Raw genomic sequence first — 19,043 nt, 5'->3', positions numbered from 1 at the left:
TGTTAAGTTACTCCAAATAGCTCTTTTAAACACATGATGGACCAAAATGGATTAATGAAAAATATCTTATAACAAGAAAATATAATAAATATTTACCTCATCTTCAACATCAATAAATGTACTCATATCTAGCTCCTCAGGAAATGTCATCCGATCATTCAATTTAATCCTGTGCATGGTTGTATAATCAAAATCAAACCTTTTCAATTGTAAGGTCAGCAGATAAGGGAAATGCAAAAACCGAAGACCCTGAAAAACAAAGGGACCTATTGAATATTGAATATTATCTCAGATAATTAAGTATTAATTTCTACATGGCATCTACCTTTCGTGCATCACACTTCTTCTTACAACGTTCGCAAAAATATTGATTTGGGCCATCCAGGATCTCAGGCTGAATAAATGCATGCAACGCTTCTTCCTGGTTAGAAAAAAATAATTGTTTTATAATTACTTACAAATATTATAATATTAACGACAAAGCCCTGAATATAAAAACACTGCAGTTATCAAATACTTATAAGTAGAATGGTTAGAAAATTAGAACTCAAAATGCAAAAAGGAAAAAAATTGTCATTATAAAAACTAAGCAAAACATAATTTATTTCCTGTTGCATGAGGTGTGCCTTTCCCAGTGTTGCACATCATAGTCATTTCTACCTAATTTTTTTGACTTTACATTGTGGTGTCTGGCTAAATAATCTAGTAAAAATCCTCAGTCTTTAGATTAAAAAAGTAATTCCATACTTCTTAGAAAAGCAGTTACATGTATCACTTCAATCTTCTTGTAAAAGGAGACAACTGTACAATAAATAACACAGAACTCTGAAGAATTCACACTATACATACATTAAAAAGTCTAATAAACATCCTTAATCACTATATCTAAGGTCAGTGAGTAATCCACCACTAAACTAGTTATAAAGACTGGAAAACACTGCAATCCTCTCACTGTGTATCAGATACTGCGCCATCTGAAAATGTACAGTGAGAGCTCCTGGACTGTTCACCTAGTGGAAGGAACCATGTGGTTCTTTTTTCTCCATACAGCCTTAAGACAGAAGCAAGAAACTTAGTATAATTACTGTTGAAGAATCAGTGGGCATAAAATTAATCTTTAATTTTTAATTACTGATTTTTCACAATCAAAAAACCAAATTTTAGTTAACACAACATGTAAGATAAGACTGCATAATCTCAAATTTTGTTTGATGTCATCTCTTTTCTTCACACATGGTCTAGGCAGAACCACTGACAAAAAGGAAAAGAAAGGGAATCACGAAGACAGACAAAATATCTTCAAGTATTTTTCTTTTGGTACAGAACAAGTTGTTCCTCAAAAGATAAATAAAGGAGTTTAATCTGGCAAAATGGACCTAATTATAAAATAGCTGGTAAAGCTTATTAAACTACCATCTACATATTGTTTGATATAACTCATTCTGGAGTAGGATCAAAAATATGAAAAGATATTCAAAATGCTTCTAACTTCATCTATCTTCTATTTTGTTCTCAGAACACAAGGAAGCACCAAGCGTTGCGGGGATCAATTAGCTGGGGTGTTTTCCACATGACCAAGCATTTTACTGGAGGTCACAGGAAAGGACACATTTAGAAAATGATTTTTTTCTCTGAAGCATATTTTAAGCATGAAAAAGGCAAATTCTGTAAAAACATGGCAGAAAAAAAAAAACCTTTTAGATAAATCACATCTACAGCTTAACACAGACCAACAGATATCAAATTCATCAAGCTTTCCAACAGAGGTAATTTGAACTGGTAAAACATTTAATATCTAAAAAAAAAAAAAAGGATGGGGAGAGGAGGGAGAGTGAAAAATTCTGTAACTCAAATTCTACTTTACTAAACTAAGGTGTGTGTGTATTAGTCTCTGGCTTAGGGTTCACAGCTAGAGCTATCTTTTTTGTTGTTGTTTAATTTAAAACTCAGAGAAAAGTTTAAAGAACAGAAAATTCCCATAAACTCTTTACTTAGACTCACCAAGTTCTAACCTTCTGCTACCCGTGCTTTATCATTCTCCTACCCACATACACATTATGATGTATTTTTCTGAACCATTTGAGAGTAGTTCACACATCATGCTTTTCCTCTTAATACTTCAATGTGACTTTTTGAGAATAAGGATATTCTTACATAAACAGAGTTATCAAACTCAGAAAAAATTAATATTGATAAAGTGCTTTTTGTCAGTCCATATTTCAATTCTGTCAATTATCCTAATAACGTGCTTTATAGTATTTCTCCCCGTCCAGTACAGAATCAAATCCAGGATCACAGATTGCATTTGGCTGTCTGTCTCTTCAGGTTTCTTTTGTCTAGAACAAAGGAAAAGCCTTCCTTTCTTTCATGACATTAATATTTTTTTGTAGGGGCCAGTTATGTTCCTCATGATTAGGTTCAGGTTATACATTCCTTACTAGACTAGTACCTAAGTAATGGTATGTCCTTCTAAGGGTATCACAGCTGCAGGCCATGGTGTTCCTAACTCCTTATTGGTGATATTAACTTTAATCACCTGGGCAAGGTGTTATCCTGTTTCTCTGCTATATAGTTATTTTTTCCCCTTGCAACTAATAAGCAATCTGCAAAAAAGACCCTCGGAGACCAGGCAAAAATCCTGAGCCTTAAACTTTCCGCCCTAGTTCAGTATCCACTAATGGATTCTCACTTATACCAAATTTTAATGTGATGTTTGCTTTAGGAGGCAACTTGAAAATCTTTTTCTTTTAATAGGCAATTTAAGCCTGTTTATATTTGATATGACTGATATGTTTTGTTTCCTCTCAGTCACTACTGTATGCTATAATTACTGCATGTATTAAGTAATATTTACTGTGTTCCTTTCTCTACATGGTGTTTTCTTTGCTACTTTTTACATTTTCTTTTGGTATTTAGGAAGGTCAGTAATTTTGCTCTAGTGCATTTATACTTGTTAGTGCCCTTAATCCTTTTTCTCCCCTTTTTTCTTACTTAAGCTTTTGGTGTCCAGTCTGCCAGTTTTAAACAGTATCCTTTGTCTCCTACCTATTCAACAGTCTATGATCTTATTCTACTTTCCCTTTCTCTCCTCCTTCTCCTCCTTTTTAAAGAATGGTATTCTTTGTACTTTGTCAAACGTGCAACATTTCACACTATTCTTCTACTCACGACCCCACCCTTGTTTTATTTACCCCTTAACTTTACAATTCAATAAATCAAATGCTCATAGTCCTTCAGCTGCAGCTTCCCCAGTGATCTCTTGGTTGGATGGAGCTCATCCTCTAACAAACTCCTCAGGCAGGGCTCATGGTTACAATATTCAATGAGTTCTTCAATGTTCAAAATTGGTTTTCTATTGCCATCATAATTGAAGGGAAACTTGGCTGGATATCAAATCCTTGGCCTGTACTTTCTTCCCTTGAGTTTCTTGAAATTGTTATGCTGTTTCCATGATTTGCATGTTGCTCATCAGAAATATGATGCCAGTCCAATTTATCCTTCAAGTTGAACAGTTTACTAAAATATGTCTCAGAGATGATCATTCCAGGTTAGTTTGTCCAGGCACATGGTGAGTCCTTCAAAAGGCAGTTTTAAATTTCCCTTATTCCTAGAAAGTTTTCCTGGATTATAAATTTTGTTCCACTGTGCTTTTATTCTTCACAGACTCTAATTATGTTGGACCTCCTTTGCTGGTCTTCCCTTTCAATCATTTTCTCTGAGATCGTTTTAACCTCTTTATCTCATTTTCATTTGATGTCCCTCTTTAGATTTTCATTCCATTCTATTCTCTTGAGAACTTTATAATTTACTCTTCATTTCTAACATAGTTTTGTCTTTTTCTTCAATTTCTTTACTGAGTTTGATCAACTCGCATTGTATTTCTTCTTCTTCTTCTTCTTTTTTTAATCCATTTCTCTCCTTAAACTTTTGGATACCAGGTTTTGTTTTGCTTGTTTGAGAATACTTAATTTAGTCTAGAGTACTGTGTTACAGTATTCTACTTTGTGGTTATTTTCCCGAGGGTTTTGTTGGGGGAGGGGCTGGATTTTCATAAGCTGAAATACTTTAATACATATTTTCTGTTTTCTTCTAACAGTGGTGCTAAGTTTGATTTTTTCCCCCTAGTCATTTTGTGGATAGCATTCTTTAGTTTGAGTGTACCTTCTTTTGTCAACTTAGTGAAGTGCAGTCTCTTGAATGGGTAATGGGGGGGGAGAGGTTGGGGTCTTCTTTCATTTTGCAGGACCCTTAATTTTTCTCTCTCTTCTTGTTTTCTCTTCACTGCTATGACTCAGAGGCATCATTCCTTCTCTGTTTATATCCTCCTTCTCCCAAAGCAAAATTCTTCCAAGGATGCCACTTCTAATTCTGCTTACTCTAAAACCCCTTTCTTGTAGCTGGTACTATAAACTACCAAGTCCCAGTCTATGTTCACTATTTTGGCATGTACTGTTGTACTTTCTCTTTTTGAGGGTGATTTTGCCTCCGTTTTGCATAAGTCCTTCAATCCCCTCTCTTCTGTTTCACAGAGTCTCTAAAGCTTCCCACTTCATCCTCTCCACATATACAGACTTGCAGCAGCAGTGGAACCGCTGCTGGAACCTGGTGATGATTTTGCTACTTACAGGTGATTTGAAGTTCATGATATTCTGTCTCCTAGTAATGCAGAAGGAACACAAATGAAACCCAATTAACCCATACCTTCTATGGTTTTTTGGGAGGATGTGTGGAGATACGTAGATTCAGGTAGGCACCATTATCCTTCAGATTGAGAAACTAGTTAAAGCTATATTAATAATTTTCTATAGCTTCATTACTCTAGCTTTTAACAAGATGTCACCAGGATAAATATAATTAAGATTAGTGAGTTATAAAAATTAGTGTCAATTCATCCATCCATTCAACAAATAAATTATGTAAATAATGGGGTAAAGTGGTTATATATTTCTATCTTGACAATGTGATTACAAGACAACTAAAAATCATGCCGAACAATATTTTAGATATTAAAAAATAAGTTATGAATCATAAAAATAGAACAAACTATTATAAACACTGTACATTAATAATACACACAAAAAAACTGCACTGCTTACCATGAGCTGTCCTCTTGAATACGTTAAATTTATGTGTCTTGCTTCAAAACTAGCTTTGGGTTGACTATGATTGTTTTTCATCATTCCAGAGTGAAGATAATAGTTTTATTTTCTAGAGCTTACTCCTCTTCATTTATTATACAAAATGTAATTTTGCCCATTTTTTAAAGATTCTGTCATTTTTACAGTTCAGAATAGAACATAGAGAATTTTTACATCCTTAGTTCTCCAAATAAAAAACACTGGCTATCACAATTTTATAGTTAATGCAGAAAATCTAGGCACCGTGCAATCAAAAGAAATAACTAAGGAATGATATTGCCTATAAATCCTCTCATTTTTTAAACTATTAACCTATATATAAAATTCTTTCTCCATCATTCAATGTCTATTTTATTTTGAATGGAGAAATGAGTGTTAAAATATGATACTTTATTTTTCAAATTGAACAAAAAAAGATAAATCAGAAGAACCACTGATAACTATTTCCTAACGGATTTTGATGTACTTAGCGATTCTGTGCTATTGACACACATCAACAGACATATTCAATTATTTTTCCCACATATACTTTAAGTTGTGTTTTTGTTTTAACTAGGAAGAGAACTAGATACTTTTACTTAAGCCATCCACTTTTTTTAATTGCAATTTTTGAGATAGTTGTAGATTCACTCATAAGAAATAATACAGAGAAAACTCTTGTACACTTTGCCCAGTGTCCTCCAATGGTAACATTTTGCAAAACTATAGTATATCACAACCAAGATACTGACATTCACACAATCCACCTATCTTATTCAGATTTTGCCAGTTTTAGTGTACTCATTTGTCTGTGTATTAGGTTCTATACAGTTTGATCACCTGTATAGGTTCATGTATCCACCACCACAGTCAAGAGACTGAGCCGTTCCTACACTACAAGGATCCCTCCTGTCGCTCTTTTTTAGTAACCACCTACCCATCCTTCCCCTGGCCCCACAAAATCTATAAGCTCTGGCAATGATTAATGTGTCCCCAGTTCTAAAATTTTTTCATATCAAAAATATTGTTTTGGGATAGGCTTTTTTCACTCAGCACAATTCCCTGGAGATTCATTCAAGTTTTTATGTGTATCAACAGTTTGTTGCTTTTTATTGCTGAGTTTTAGTCTATGGTTTGTATGTGCCACAATTTGTTAAACCATTCACTTGCTGAAGGACATCTGGGCTGATTCCAGTTTGGGGATATTAAAAATAAAGATGATGCTATGAACATTTGTGTACAGGTTTCTGTGTGAACATAAGTTTTCATTTCTCTGGGATAAATAACCAAGAGTACAACTGCTGGAGCTTATGGTAACTGCATGTTTAGTTTTACAAGAAGCTGCCTGTTACATTTCACATTTCCACCAAGAATGTATGAGTGATCCAGTTTCTCTGCATTGTCGCCAGCTTTTTGGGCCGCTATTTTTTATTTTAGCCATTCTGTAGGTAGAGAGTGATATGTTCATTGTGCTTTGAACTTGCATTTCCCTAGTGATGCTGAACATCTTATCCCGTATTTATTTGACATCTGTATGTCCTCTTTGATAAAATATTATGTCTTTTGCTAATTGTCTAAATAGATTTTTTTTTTACTATCGTGTTTTGAGACTTCTTCATATATTCTAGATTAGTCCTTTGTCAGATACGCGGTTTGCAAGTATGTTCTCCTAGTCTGTAGCTTCTCTTTTTATCCTCTTCACATGGGCTTTCAAAGAGCAAATGTTTTTAAATTTTGATGAGATCCAACTTGTCAATTTTTCCCTTTGTGGATTGTACTTTTGGTATCAAATCTAAAAACTCATTGCTTAATGCTAGATCTGGAAGAATTTTTTTAAATGTTTTTTTCTACAACTTAATAACTTTACATTTTACGTTTAAGTCTATGATCCATTTTAAGTTAATTTTTGTACAAGATAGGAGGGTTAAGTAGAGGTTTATTTTGTGCATATAGATGCCTAATTGTCACAACACTATTTGTTGAAAATATCATCATTCCTCCATTAAATTGTTCTTGTGCCTTCTCAAAAAAGTTGGGCATATTTGTGTGGACCTATTTCTGGGTTTTCTACTCTGTTCCATTGATCTATATGTCTATTCCCTCCACCAACACCACTGTAGCTATATAATGAGTCTTGAAACCAGGTAGACTGATGTCTCCCACTTTATTCTTCTTTTTCCAAAATTCTTTTAGCTATTCTAGCTCTTTTAGTTCCTTTGCCTTCTACAATAAATTTTAGAATGAGCTTGTGTATATATCATCAAAAAACCTTGCCAGATTTTAAAAGGAATTGCATTAAAACTATATAATTTTGGAAAGAACATCTTTACTATGTTGAATCTTCCAATCAATAAGCACAGTACGTCTCCTCATTTATTTAAATATTCTTTTCAGAGTTTGTAGTTTCCAGCACATAGGTCCAGTACACATTTTACTGGGTTCACATCTAAGGTTTTGGGTTTTTTTCACCACTGTAAATGGTAGTGTATTTTTAATTTCACTTTCCACACTAGTATTTTGAATTACAATTGATTTTTGTAGGTTTATCGTATATCCTGCTACCTTGCTAAATTCACTTAGTTCTAGGGGTTTTTTGGGTAGATACCATGGGACTTTCTCCGTTAAAAAATCATGTTATCTAAAAGAAGGGGCAGACAATTTTATTTCTTCCTTTAATTGGTATGCCTTTTATTAACCATTTCTGGCCTTATTGTGTTGGCTGGGACTTCCAGTACTATACTGAATAAGAGCGGTGAGAATAGACATCCTTGCCTAGTTAACCCTGACATTCTAGGGAGAAATCATTCAGGCTTTCACCATGAAGTACGATGTTAGTCATAGGTTTCTTGAATACATTCTTTATCTTGAGAAAATTACCCTCTATTCCCAGTTTTCTAAGAGTTTTTATCATGAGTGGATATTGAATTTTTTCAAGTGCTTTTTCTGAGTCAACTGACACGATCATGTAAATTTTCTTCTTTTGCCTGTTAATATGATAGATTACACTCATTTTTTTTAATATTGACCAGCCTTGAATCCCTGGAATAAACTCTACTTAGTCATGGTCATGATATATAATTCTTTTTATACATTGCTTAATTCTATCTGCTAATATTTTGGTAAGGATTTTCCCATCTGTATGCATTAAGCATATTGGCTTGCTCATAGTTGTTTTTTCTTTTAACTATCTTTGGTTTAGTATCAGGATAAGATTAGCTTCATAAAATAAATTGGGAAGGGTTCCCTCCATTTCCATTTTTTGGAACAGATTGTGTAGAACTAGTATTCATTGTTGTAAAATGTTTAGTACAAGTCTCCAGTGAAACCATCCTGACTTGGAGATTTCCTTTTTGAGAGATTTTTAATTATGAATTTAATACCTTAACAGTTACAGGGCTATTCAAATTATCTAATTCATACTGGATGAGTTGTAGTTTGTGCTTTTCAAGGTATTGGTTCATTTCATCTAATTTATTAAATTTATATGTGCAGAGTTGTTTGCTGTAGTTTCATTATACTTTTGATATCTGCAAGGTCTGTAGTAGTATTCATTTTATTCCTAATGCTGGAAATTTCTGCCTTTTTTTTTTCCAGTCTTGCTACAGGTTTGTCAGCTATATTGCTCTTTTCAAAGAATTAGCTCTGTTTTACTGATTTTCTCTATTGTTTTTCTGTTTTCAATTTCACTGATTTCTACTCTTTTCTTTATTATGTCCTTCCTTCTACTTGCTTTGGGTTTCTTTTGCTCTTCTTTTTCCAGGTTAGGTGAAAGTTAATTGATTCAAAACTTTTCCTCTTTTTCGCTAATGTAAGCATTTTACTAAAGGTCAGCACTTAACGCCCTTAGTTTCCCTCTCAGTATTGCTTTAGGTATGTCTCAAAATTTATGATATATTTTCATTCTCATTCAGTTCAAAGTACTTTTTAAAATTTCCCTTGAGACTTCCTCTTTGACTCATGGATTACTCAGAAGTGTGTTGTTTATTTTTCAAGTGTTTTGTGATTTCCAGTTATCTTTCTATTACTGATTTTCAATTTGATTCCATTGTGGTTGAAAAACACACTCTCTGATTTTAATTCTTTTAAGTTGGTTGAGGTTTGTTTTATAGGCCAGGGTATGGTTATCCTGGTATATATAGTCTACGGGCACTTGACAGGAATGTGTACTCTGCTATTGTTGAGTGGAACATTTTATGAGTGTCTATTAAATCCTGTTGGTTGAGTTTTATATCTTTGCTAATTTTCTGTCTAGAGGGTCTACCTATCAATTATTGCGAGAGGGGCTTTGAAGTCTCCAACCACAACTGTAGATTTGTCAATTTCTCCTCTCAGTTCAGACAGTTTTTGCTTCATATATTTTGCAGCTCTATTATGTGGTACATACACATTTAGGATTGCTGTCTTCTTGACAGATTGAGCTTTTTATCATTATATGATGCCCCTCTCTGTCTCTAGTAATTTTCTGTGCTCTAAAGTCTACTTTATCTGATATTAATATAGCCATTCCTCATTTTTCCTAATTAATGTTTACATGAGATATCATTTTCCATTCTTTTACTTTCACCTTGCCTATACCAATACATTTAAAGGGAGTTTTTTGTAGATAGCATACTTTTGGGTTATTTATTTATTTATTTATCTGCTGAGGGAGATTCACCCTGAGCTAACATCTGTTGCCAATCTTCCACATTTTGCTTAATAAAGATTCACCCTGAGTTAACATCCGTGCCAGTCTTCCTCTATTTTCTATGTGGGTTGCCACCACAGCATAGTCACCAACAAGAGTGTAGGTCCGCGCCTGGGAACTCAGGCCGCCAAAGCAGAGCATGCCAAACTTAACCACTAGGCCACGGGGCTGGCCCCTGTGTTATGTTTTTTTAATCTAATATGCTAATCTTTGCCTTTTAGTATAGTTAGACCATTTACATGTAACTAAGTCTACTACTTTAGTTTTTTTCTTTCTCCTGCCTTCCTGTGGAGTACTTGAATATTTTTTTGAATTCTATTTTGATTTATATCTAGTGTTTTCGAGTGTATCTCTTTTTCAGTGGTTGCTGTAGGTATTATATTATATACACATAACTTATCAGTCTACTGGTGCCATCCTTTTACTAGTTCAAGTGAGGTATAGAAACCTTACCTCCCTTTATGTCTTTTTACCCTCTCCCATTTATAATATAATTGTCTTAAACATTTCCTCTACACATATTTAGAACTGCATCAGTGTTATAATTTTGGTTCAACCATCAAACATAATTTAGAAAACTCAGGAAGAGAGGGAAAGCCTATTGTTTTTACCAGATTTTTGCTTATCATGTTCTTTCTTCATTCCCAATGTTCCAAGAAGCCTTCCTTTTATCTTTTCCTTTCTGTTTAAAGAACTTTCTTTAGCCATTTCTTAAAGGCATATCTGCTGGTAACAAATTCTCTTAGTGTTCCCTCATCCAAGAATGTCTTCATTTTCCTTTCATTTCTGAAGAATATTTCCACCGAGTATAATACTCTAGTTGACAGTTTTCTTTCAACACCTGAAAAATGTGCCACTTCCCTCTGTCCTCCAAAGTGTTTGATGACAAATCTGTTTATGAGAAATCAGAGTGCTTTTCCCTTATAAGAAAGGTACCTTTTCTCACTCACTGCTTTCAAGATATTTTCTTTGTCTTTAGTTTTCAGAAGTATGACTATAATTGCACTTGATGTAGAGTTCTTTTGGCTTATCCTGTTTGGGGTTTGCTCAGCTTCTCTGATCTGTAGCTTTATGTCTTTTGCCAAATTTGGGGAGTTTTCAGCCATTATTTCTTTGAGTATTTTTCCAACCCTGCCTTCTTTTTCCTTTCCTTCCAGGACTCCAATGACACAAATGTTAGATTTTTTGTTATAGTCTGATAGGTTCCTGAGGACCACTTGTTTTCCAGTCTATTTTCTCTCTGCTGTTTAGATTGGGCAGTTTCTATTGTTCTATACTCAAGTTCACTGATTGTTTCCCCAGTCTCCTCCATTCTGCTGTTGAGCCTATCCATTGAGTTTTTTATTTTGGTTACTGCATTTTTCATTTCAAAATTCCCATTTCACTTTTCTTTTTATCTGCCATTTCTTCCCTGAGACTTTCTATTTTCTCTTTTGTTTCAAGTGGGTTTGGAATCTCTCACTGAAGTATTTCTATGATGCTTGCTTTAAAATATTTGTCAGATAATTCTAACATCTGTCATCTCAGGGTTTGTGTCTATTGATTGCCTCTTCTTTCATTCAAAGTGAGATTTTCCTGGTTCTTAGTATGCAGAGTGACTTTTTTTTTACTGAAATCTGGGTATTATGTTATGAGATTCTGGACTCTATTTAAATCTTCTGGGTTAGCTGCCTTCTTTGACACTGCTCCAGCTGGGGAAAAGGTCCCCGCCTTACAACTGTCAGTCAGGTAGAAGTACAAATCCAGGTTTCTCACTTGGCCTCTGTTGACACCCAAGGTGGGGTGGGGCTCCTCATTGCTGCTGGGCAAGGGTAGGGATTCTGTCTGCTCAGTGGGCCTCTGGCTGTGAGGGGCAGGAGTGTCTCATTACTGCTCCCCTTGTGGCCTCCACTGACACCACAGGTCAGAGGGGGGCTAGCCTCCTTACTGCTGGGAGGTGGTGAAAGTCCTGACTCTCCACAAGGCCTCCTCTGACATCACTCCAGTGGGGAGGCAAAGGAGCACCTCCTTACTGTCAGGTAGGAGTGGAAGGCCAGGCTCCCCATGTGGTCTCTAACGACAGTGAACCAGAGAAACAGGAGAATGGTGGTGAGGAGGTTTGTTGCTGCCTAAAAGGGATAAGACTCCTGGCTCCCCACTCAGCCTTCTCTGAAATCACCCTGGCGGTGGGCTGGAGAACCCTGTTACAACTTCATGAGCGTGGAAGTCTAGGATCTCTACTCAGCCTTGGCTGGCATAGGTTGGAGCGGGGGCCACAGTCTGTCTGTGGTGTTTGGCTAGAGCAGAGTGGTTATTGTCTAAAAGTTTTCTGCCTTGCTAGGCTGTCCCTTTCCTGGTCTTTTGGTTAGAGAGAGCAGGCTTTTTAGTCTGTGCCTGTTATTGTTTCCTGGCTGCCAACTTCTTCAGCTCCAAGTCTGGGATATATTAGGCAAAAAGAAAACCCAGGGAACTCACCCCATGTCATTCCTTGAGTCCTGAGGTCCCTAGTCTTTATGCCTTTTCTCCACCTTTCAGAGTCTTCTTATGTTTATTTTATATATAATGTTCAAGATTTTCAGTTGTTTTAGCGAGAGGAATAGGGCAATGTACATCTACTCCATCTTCCTGAAAGCAGAAGTCCCCACTTTTTAAACTGGTTCCCACTATGTCCAACCACACAAATTCCTGGAAAAATGAGGGTAGAGTCTGTGGAAGAGATTTTTCTTAATGTGATGCTTACATATTTGGACAAATTTGGACCACTCTGCCATCCAAATGAGTCAGGTGGCTGAGCCAGCCACATAAGAATGTCCAAATCACCTGTTAAATCAGGGCAGGACTTATGATATAAACTAGTGTATATTAAACACTTGAAACACTTATGATTTCATAAATACTCATGAATTTAACAATTTTCTATTCAAAACTTTAAAATAATCATTAAACTATGTTTACTTGGGGAATAAAAGTCTTTTACATAATCTGATCTTTCCAAAGACACTATATGGAACTATATGGCTAAATCCAATTTCAGACTTTTGAACACATTTTGTCATAACAGACAGATATTTAAAGGTACTTACCCAATAACAGAATAAAGGTATCCTAATAGAAAATGGCCTACAACAGTGCCTGCCACAGACTAGGCAACTCAATAAATATGTTATATATGTGGCCGGTGGCGCAAGCAATTAAGTGCATGCGCTCTGCTGTGGCGGCCCAGGGTTCGTCGGTTTGGATCCCGGGCGCACACTGACGCACCACTTAGCAAGCCATGCTGTGGCGGCATCCCATATAAAGTGGAGGAAGATGGGCATGGATGTTAGCCTAGGGCCAGTCTTCCTCGGCAAAAAAAAAAAAAAAAAAAAGAGGAGATTGGCAGATGTTAGCTCAGGGCTGATCTTCCTCACAAAAATAAATAAATAAATAAATATGTTATATGACAAAAGATACCCATAAAAAGATAGTGTCTAAAATTTTACTGTTAAATAGAAAAGCATTTCCCTAGTTAATGTCAAGCACATAAGGCTATATCATTTTTGTCTAATTTATGAAATATGCTTTCCTGGTTTCATAAAAAATTATAGTCCCAATTTTTATGTATCATTAGAATATATTTAGGACTATTTCCTTATAATAACACATTCTCAAATGTGTTTGGCAATAAGCAGATTCAAGGTTTCTTTAATTATGAAATTCAGAAAGATTGGTTTTATACAGAGAGCTCTAATCAGTGAAAATAAAAGGTTCAAATTACCTAATAAATCATTAAGAAAAGTTTTTAAAAGACCAATACAGTAATTTTTCAGCTGACATTAATTTTTTAGGATTAATAACAAAATATGTAAAACAACTGGAAATTATAACACATATTTCAGTATTCTCATTCCCCCTCAACATCCCAAGGATACAAACGTTAATGTAACAAAGTAGAGATATTCCTTAAACCACCTTAATCTAATGTAGAACTTCTCAAAATACGTTCCTCAGAATCCAAGTGTCCCTTGAAATATTAACAGATGTCCGACAGAGAAAGACAATGCTAAGTTAAACACAGTTAAACAAATTTCTCTACTACAGGAATCCTCAGGGCATTTAAAATAAAATATGCACTGTGAACTTCCCAAAGAGAATTATAGTTACAGTTTCCCCAATTTATTTAATCAACAAAGCTTTCTCCTGAAAGCTTAAATTCCACTGAAGATTAGTGTTGAACAGAACTCAATCTGAGAGAGAGAATGGCAGAAGAGCCCTTAAATATTGATTCTCTACTTGGCCAGGTAAAATGAAGACCAGAAATTTAATAAATATCATAGTTATAACTAAAAAATAATTCAATAAAAAATATTATGATGAAAAGCTTTTCTTTTAAATTGTAGGCAATTCCTAGCATTCATTAAGAAAACAGTCTGTCAATCATGGTGAAAACGACAATAAAAATTGATTATAGATGTTACGATGATAAATTAGCTAAGTGCTAATTCCATTCATATTTTAATCTTAAATACTATTCTCAAGTTAATTTATTTGAACGGAGATAAAACAACTCCAGAAATTGGATGTTTCAGAGAAAAGTTAAAAGAAAAAACTTAAATTTTTAACAGAACCTCACACTTAATTGTCTGAAATTAAACATCAGGTATTAACCTTACTATATATATATATATATCTATAACATTGTGACTCACTGAACAGAACATACAATAAACAGAACATATAACCATCAATGTTGTGTGTGTATGTATGTAGATGTGTGTATAGATGTGTATTTGTGTGTGTGTGTATATCTAATAAGACAAAAATACTAGAGTCCATTAATAAAGTGGGAAATAAATTTAAAAAGAGTTTGGTTCACATTAAGGCAAAATATTATATATAGTCTGAAAAAGATTTTATAATGCTTCTTTTAACTAGATTTTTACAATCCACATTTATACCAAATTCTTTCTAAAACACATAGAATTTACAAAATACACCATGGCAAGCAGTGATATAAAACTAATTTTAGATGCTGTGTGACAATTTCTGTGGATTAAGAAGTGTAGGTTATAGCTTTTGAATTCAGAAAATAATGGGAAACCACTTACCTTCAACTAAAGTTCTCTGAAGGTAGTATCCTCCTTAGAACCCCTATCTTGGGTAGTTTCACCTGCTGTAATTTCCCTCAAGAGATTCCAGCAAAGTCTAGGAAGTTTGAAGTTCCCTTCTGCAAGCCCTATTAGCGCATGTGTGTTATGAACTTGCTCACATACTGCTTCATAGCTGTAACTTCCAATTCCCACTGAGTCACCACCACCACTACCACCACCACCATCTGCGTATCAATGGAAGACTGTCACTGGAGAAATCCATTTAGACATGTGACTTTTTTACTTCTCCGAAAGTATCCTCCAAAGCACTCCACTGCTATGTCTATAATGTACTTAGTGATGGCAATTCAGCAGCTAAATAATTAATGACATAAAGATTTAGCCAAGCAATTGTATTTGTTGAGTACTCAAATATAAGATTGTAATATAACACAAATAAAACTAGCTTCCTCAACATTCAATTAATATATAAAAAAGCTAAACTGAATGTATAAGAGAAAAATATTTCATAAAAAATACTTTCATAAACAAAGTAGAAAAAATATTATCACTTTATTTTTTAATTAATTAATCAATTTATTTATTTATTTATTTTTTTCCTCCAAAGCCCCAGTAGATAGTTGTATGTCATAGGTGCACAGCCTTCTAGTTGCTGTATGTGGGACACGGCCTCAGCACGGCCGGAGAAGCGGTGTGTCGGTGCACGCCTGGGATCCGAACCCGGGCCGCCAGCAGCAGAGCGTGGGCACTTAACCCCTAAGCCACGGGGCCAGCCCTTCTCTATCACTTTGGACTACCAAATATTTCCTTTGTATATTTTGCTAAGAAAATGCCAGTATTTAAACATGATTTAGAAAATTAGTCATTGAAAAACAGATGTTAACTAATTTTCAATGATTTTTCAGTATGTCACTTCTACTTTAAACTGCCAAAATAAACAAAGTAAAAACAAAACAAAAATGAAAAACAAAACTAGCCACTCAAACCAAGGGTAAGCTCATATGCCTAGAATGGGAGTTAACAAGGATAATATTAAGCATTTAACAGAATTTTTCAAATCAATTCAGGAAGCCGACTGAAAAATAGTGGAGGAAAGGAGACTTGATCTTCCACTATCCAGAAAAGGTCTGTAACTTTGGATTCCACTGATTGATTCCATATCTTCTTGCAGATTATTTCCTGATAGCCATACAAATGTAGGAGAAAAAAAGCAACAGGAATCAATCATCCTAGAGGCCAGAGGACTAAATCATATTCGTAGCACTATTTTAGAGGATAAAGTACAGATCAGCTTTAAAAACACTGATTTTAGCTATGAGCCACCATTAGCTTGTTAACAGCATAAATAAGACCCAAAACAACATCATGAATGAAATTCTACTTTTTTAGATGTTTTATTTAGCTCTGAAAGTTTCCCTTGGTTCATAATAGGTTTAAATGTTTCTGAACACGCTAATTTTAAATATTAACTTAACTCCTCCCATTACTCTCCTTTTGTATATAAGTAGTTAAACATACACACATAAGGATAAAATGCAATAATAAAATTATCAAAAAGCAATTAAGAAATGGATAACAAGAGGTGGAACGACAGAATCTTAGATAATCTCCCAATTAGATACTGAGTATATAAATTAATTATATATAGTTCTGATTCTTCAAATTATCTATGCTTACATACGATATATGGTTTTTTAAATTAAATTTTAGAACAGGGATGCTCCTTTAAAAAATGTGGCCTCTGTTTATCATAAAAACCAAAGATTATTTTTCCAATTTTTAAAATCTATGGAACAAAACAATGTCCTCAAAACAAGAAGTACTTTCCAATGCAAAAAATGGTCACAAAAATAGCATTTATAAAAAATATCTTTTAGAGGTAAAAAAAGATAAAGTGAAATAATCTAGTCCCCTATCAGAAAGAATCAATACTGAGCCATGAGGCACTACACGTGCATTCACTTTCTCTCTTATACATGCACTATTAGGACTCACTGAAGGGTCAAAAATCTTCTAGATCTTGCTGGTTTAAATGCAGGAATGACTAACAACCCAAGAAGGTGTATCTAGGATGATACTTACCTTACGATAGATTATACCACTGTGCTATTATGTATTCTGTGTATGGCTACACAACCAGTCAGCTGAAAGGTACACACCACACTAGCAAATGCTTGGCTGGACCCATAAGGTCGGATGACCAATGGAATATCAAGATACGTGTCGATTCTCCAGCCCTCATAACCACATTCCAGACATCTCACGTAGTCCTTCAGCTTGCCTTGATAGAGTTCATTTATAAGATCAGCCTAAAAATAAGAACATTTACATTTTAAAAAGTGTTCCTTAAAAATACTTTTTAAAATATGTGAAAACACAATAATTCATGCTTTTAAAAATTAGTTTCAAAAGGATATTTATTCTTACTGTTGAAATTTTAGAAAGCTTTAAGATTTATCTAAAATTCTATTAAAAGATCAAGGCTCGACAACAATCAACTAGAAATCAACAAAATTAGATTAACATTAATTTAAGAATCAATGTGCAAAACTTTATTTCAATTCTCATATTACTAAAAACCTCTCTCTTAAAACGTTTTGTTGAAATCATTTATTATACTATTAAACCTCATATTATCTTTTCATTAAGATGAGAATACAGCCTAATGTATCACTTTAGGCATGCTGATAATTACACAGCTCAACAACTGGCTGTTTTTATAGCTTTACATATGTAAATCATCACTCTCAAAATAATATATTCTGATTTCTAAAATCATATCTTCTAGCTCAAGGTGCAAATAAAACTTTTTAACTTTCAGTAATACACATAAAACAATTTAAGGAGAAATACCATACTGTAATTTTTTAAACATGTATAGAAATAAAAAAAAAACATCTTAAACTCCATCTTCCTCAAAATATCCTCATCAAAAAAATGATCTCTCACCTAGTCCCCAAACTTAGCCAAGTGGGGCTCTTCTAGCCCAAAGAAGGCAGATAACTCCCTAAGGAGGAACCCTCCACATATATGTCTTGCCTCGAGATTCTTGTACCAAAACTTGGGAACTCAGTAGGAATTCCCTGGCTGATCTTAATGGAAGCGTTGACCCACAGAGGGATGTAACAAGGGGAAGGGTAACTTCAGACCCTACAAAGAGGAAACAGCCCCTAATACCATCTACATAAAGTTACTAAAATACAATTCCATAAGACTACGTAGGGAAACTGGTTCACTAAATGAACTTAAAAAAATTTTTTCAATCTCTCTTAAGTAAGAGTAGACAAGAAGGAAAGCATATTACAGTTTACCTCTTTCATAAATTTACATCTCTTCAAATGTCTAGGACTTATAAGCCTTCAAACTAGGATCCACCATCATGTCTACTCTAAAATTGTTTACTTCATGAAGGCTTCTTCATTCACTTGCCCCAGTCATATCTGATTATGTCTTCTGCACCTGGGAGAGGATTTCTAAGTGGTTCACTCCCCTGCTTTTCAAACAGTTTTGACAGCAACGCACAGTAAGAAAATAATTTACATGGCAACCCAGTACATATAACTGTAACAAAAGTTGCATAAAACAATACTTACCCTTTCTTATGTGATTCTCTCTTACACTTTTCTATTCTATTCCATTTTTTAAAAATGCTGGTGTAGATTCACTAAACTGATTTCATAACCCACGAATGGATCACAATCTACAGTTTGAAAAACTGGTCCAAGCCATCATAATAGTTCTAATCAGAGAGCAGACTCTCCAAGCTATGTTCCAGATTCTTCCCCTATACTATCCCTATGCTCCTCTATCACTACACCCAGTATAAACCCTCCTCTGACTGAGTCCTGAGTCCCATCCAGTTCCTCCTTACTCCTCATCCCAATGATATAGCTAGTGTTCTCCCCACTTCTAACCTGTTCCTCTTTCCATTGGAGAAGAAGAATAGGGTCAGATTAACAAGGATCCTAAATGTCAAAAACATATGACTATACCTCATTGGTCAAAACGAAGGTAAAGCTTGATAAATATACTTTATAATGTGCTACAGATTATAAAACATATAATTTACTTAGCAAATATCTGAAAATACTGTTCAAAAATCATTCCCAAAACATATATATATATATGTACACACAAACACACATATATGTATACATATAAATTATATAG

General features: G+C 34.5%; 1 protein-coding gene across 3 annotated transcripts in view; it reads right to left on the bottom strand.

Moving 5' to 3' along the window:
• The window catches only part of USP47 (ubiquitin specific peptidase 47), a 120,103-nt gene that overhangs the window by 36,532 nt on the left and 64,528 nt on the right, over positions 1-19,043 (bottom strand). For all 3 annotated transcript variants that reach the window (XM_058545988.1, XM_058545989.1, XM_058545990.1), the window contains 3 exons: positions 17,033-17,182; positions 326-421; positions 97-249 (listed from right to left, as the gene is read on the bottom strand). In XM_058545988.1, coding sequence (XP_058401971.1) covers positions 97-249; positions 326-421; positions 17,033-17,182 — 399 coding nt within the window. The remainder of the gene's footprint in view (positions 1-96; positions 250-325; positions 422-17,032; positions 17,183-19,043) is intronic.

The sequence above is a fragment of the Diceros bicornis genome, chromosome 7 (assembly GCF_020826845.1).
Source record: "Diceros bicornis minor isolate mBicDic1 chromosome 7, mDicBic1.mat.cur, whole genome shotgun sequence".
Taxonomy (NCBI): domain Eukaryota; kingdom Metazoa; phylum Chordata; class Mammalia; order Perissodactyla; family Rhinocerotidae; genus Diceros; species Diceros bicornis.
The sequence above is the reverse complement of the archived record's forward strand: the minus strand, read 5'-3'. Positions and strand labels throughout refer to the sequence as shown.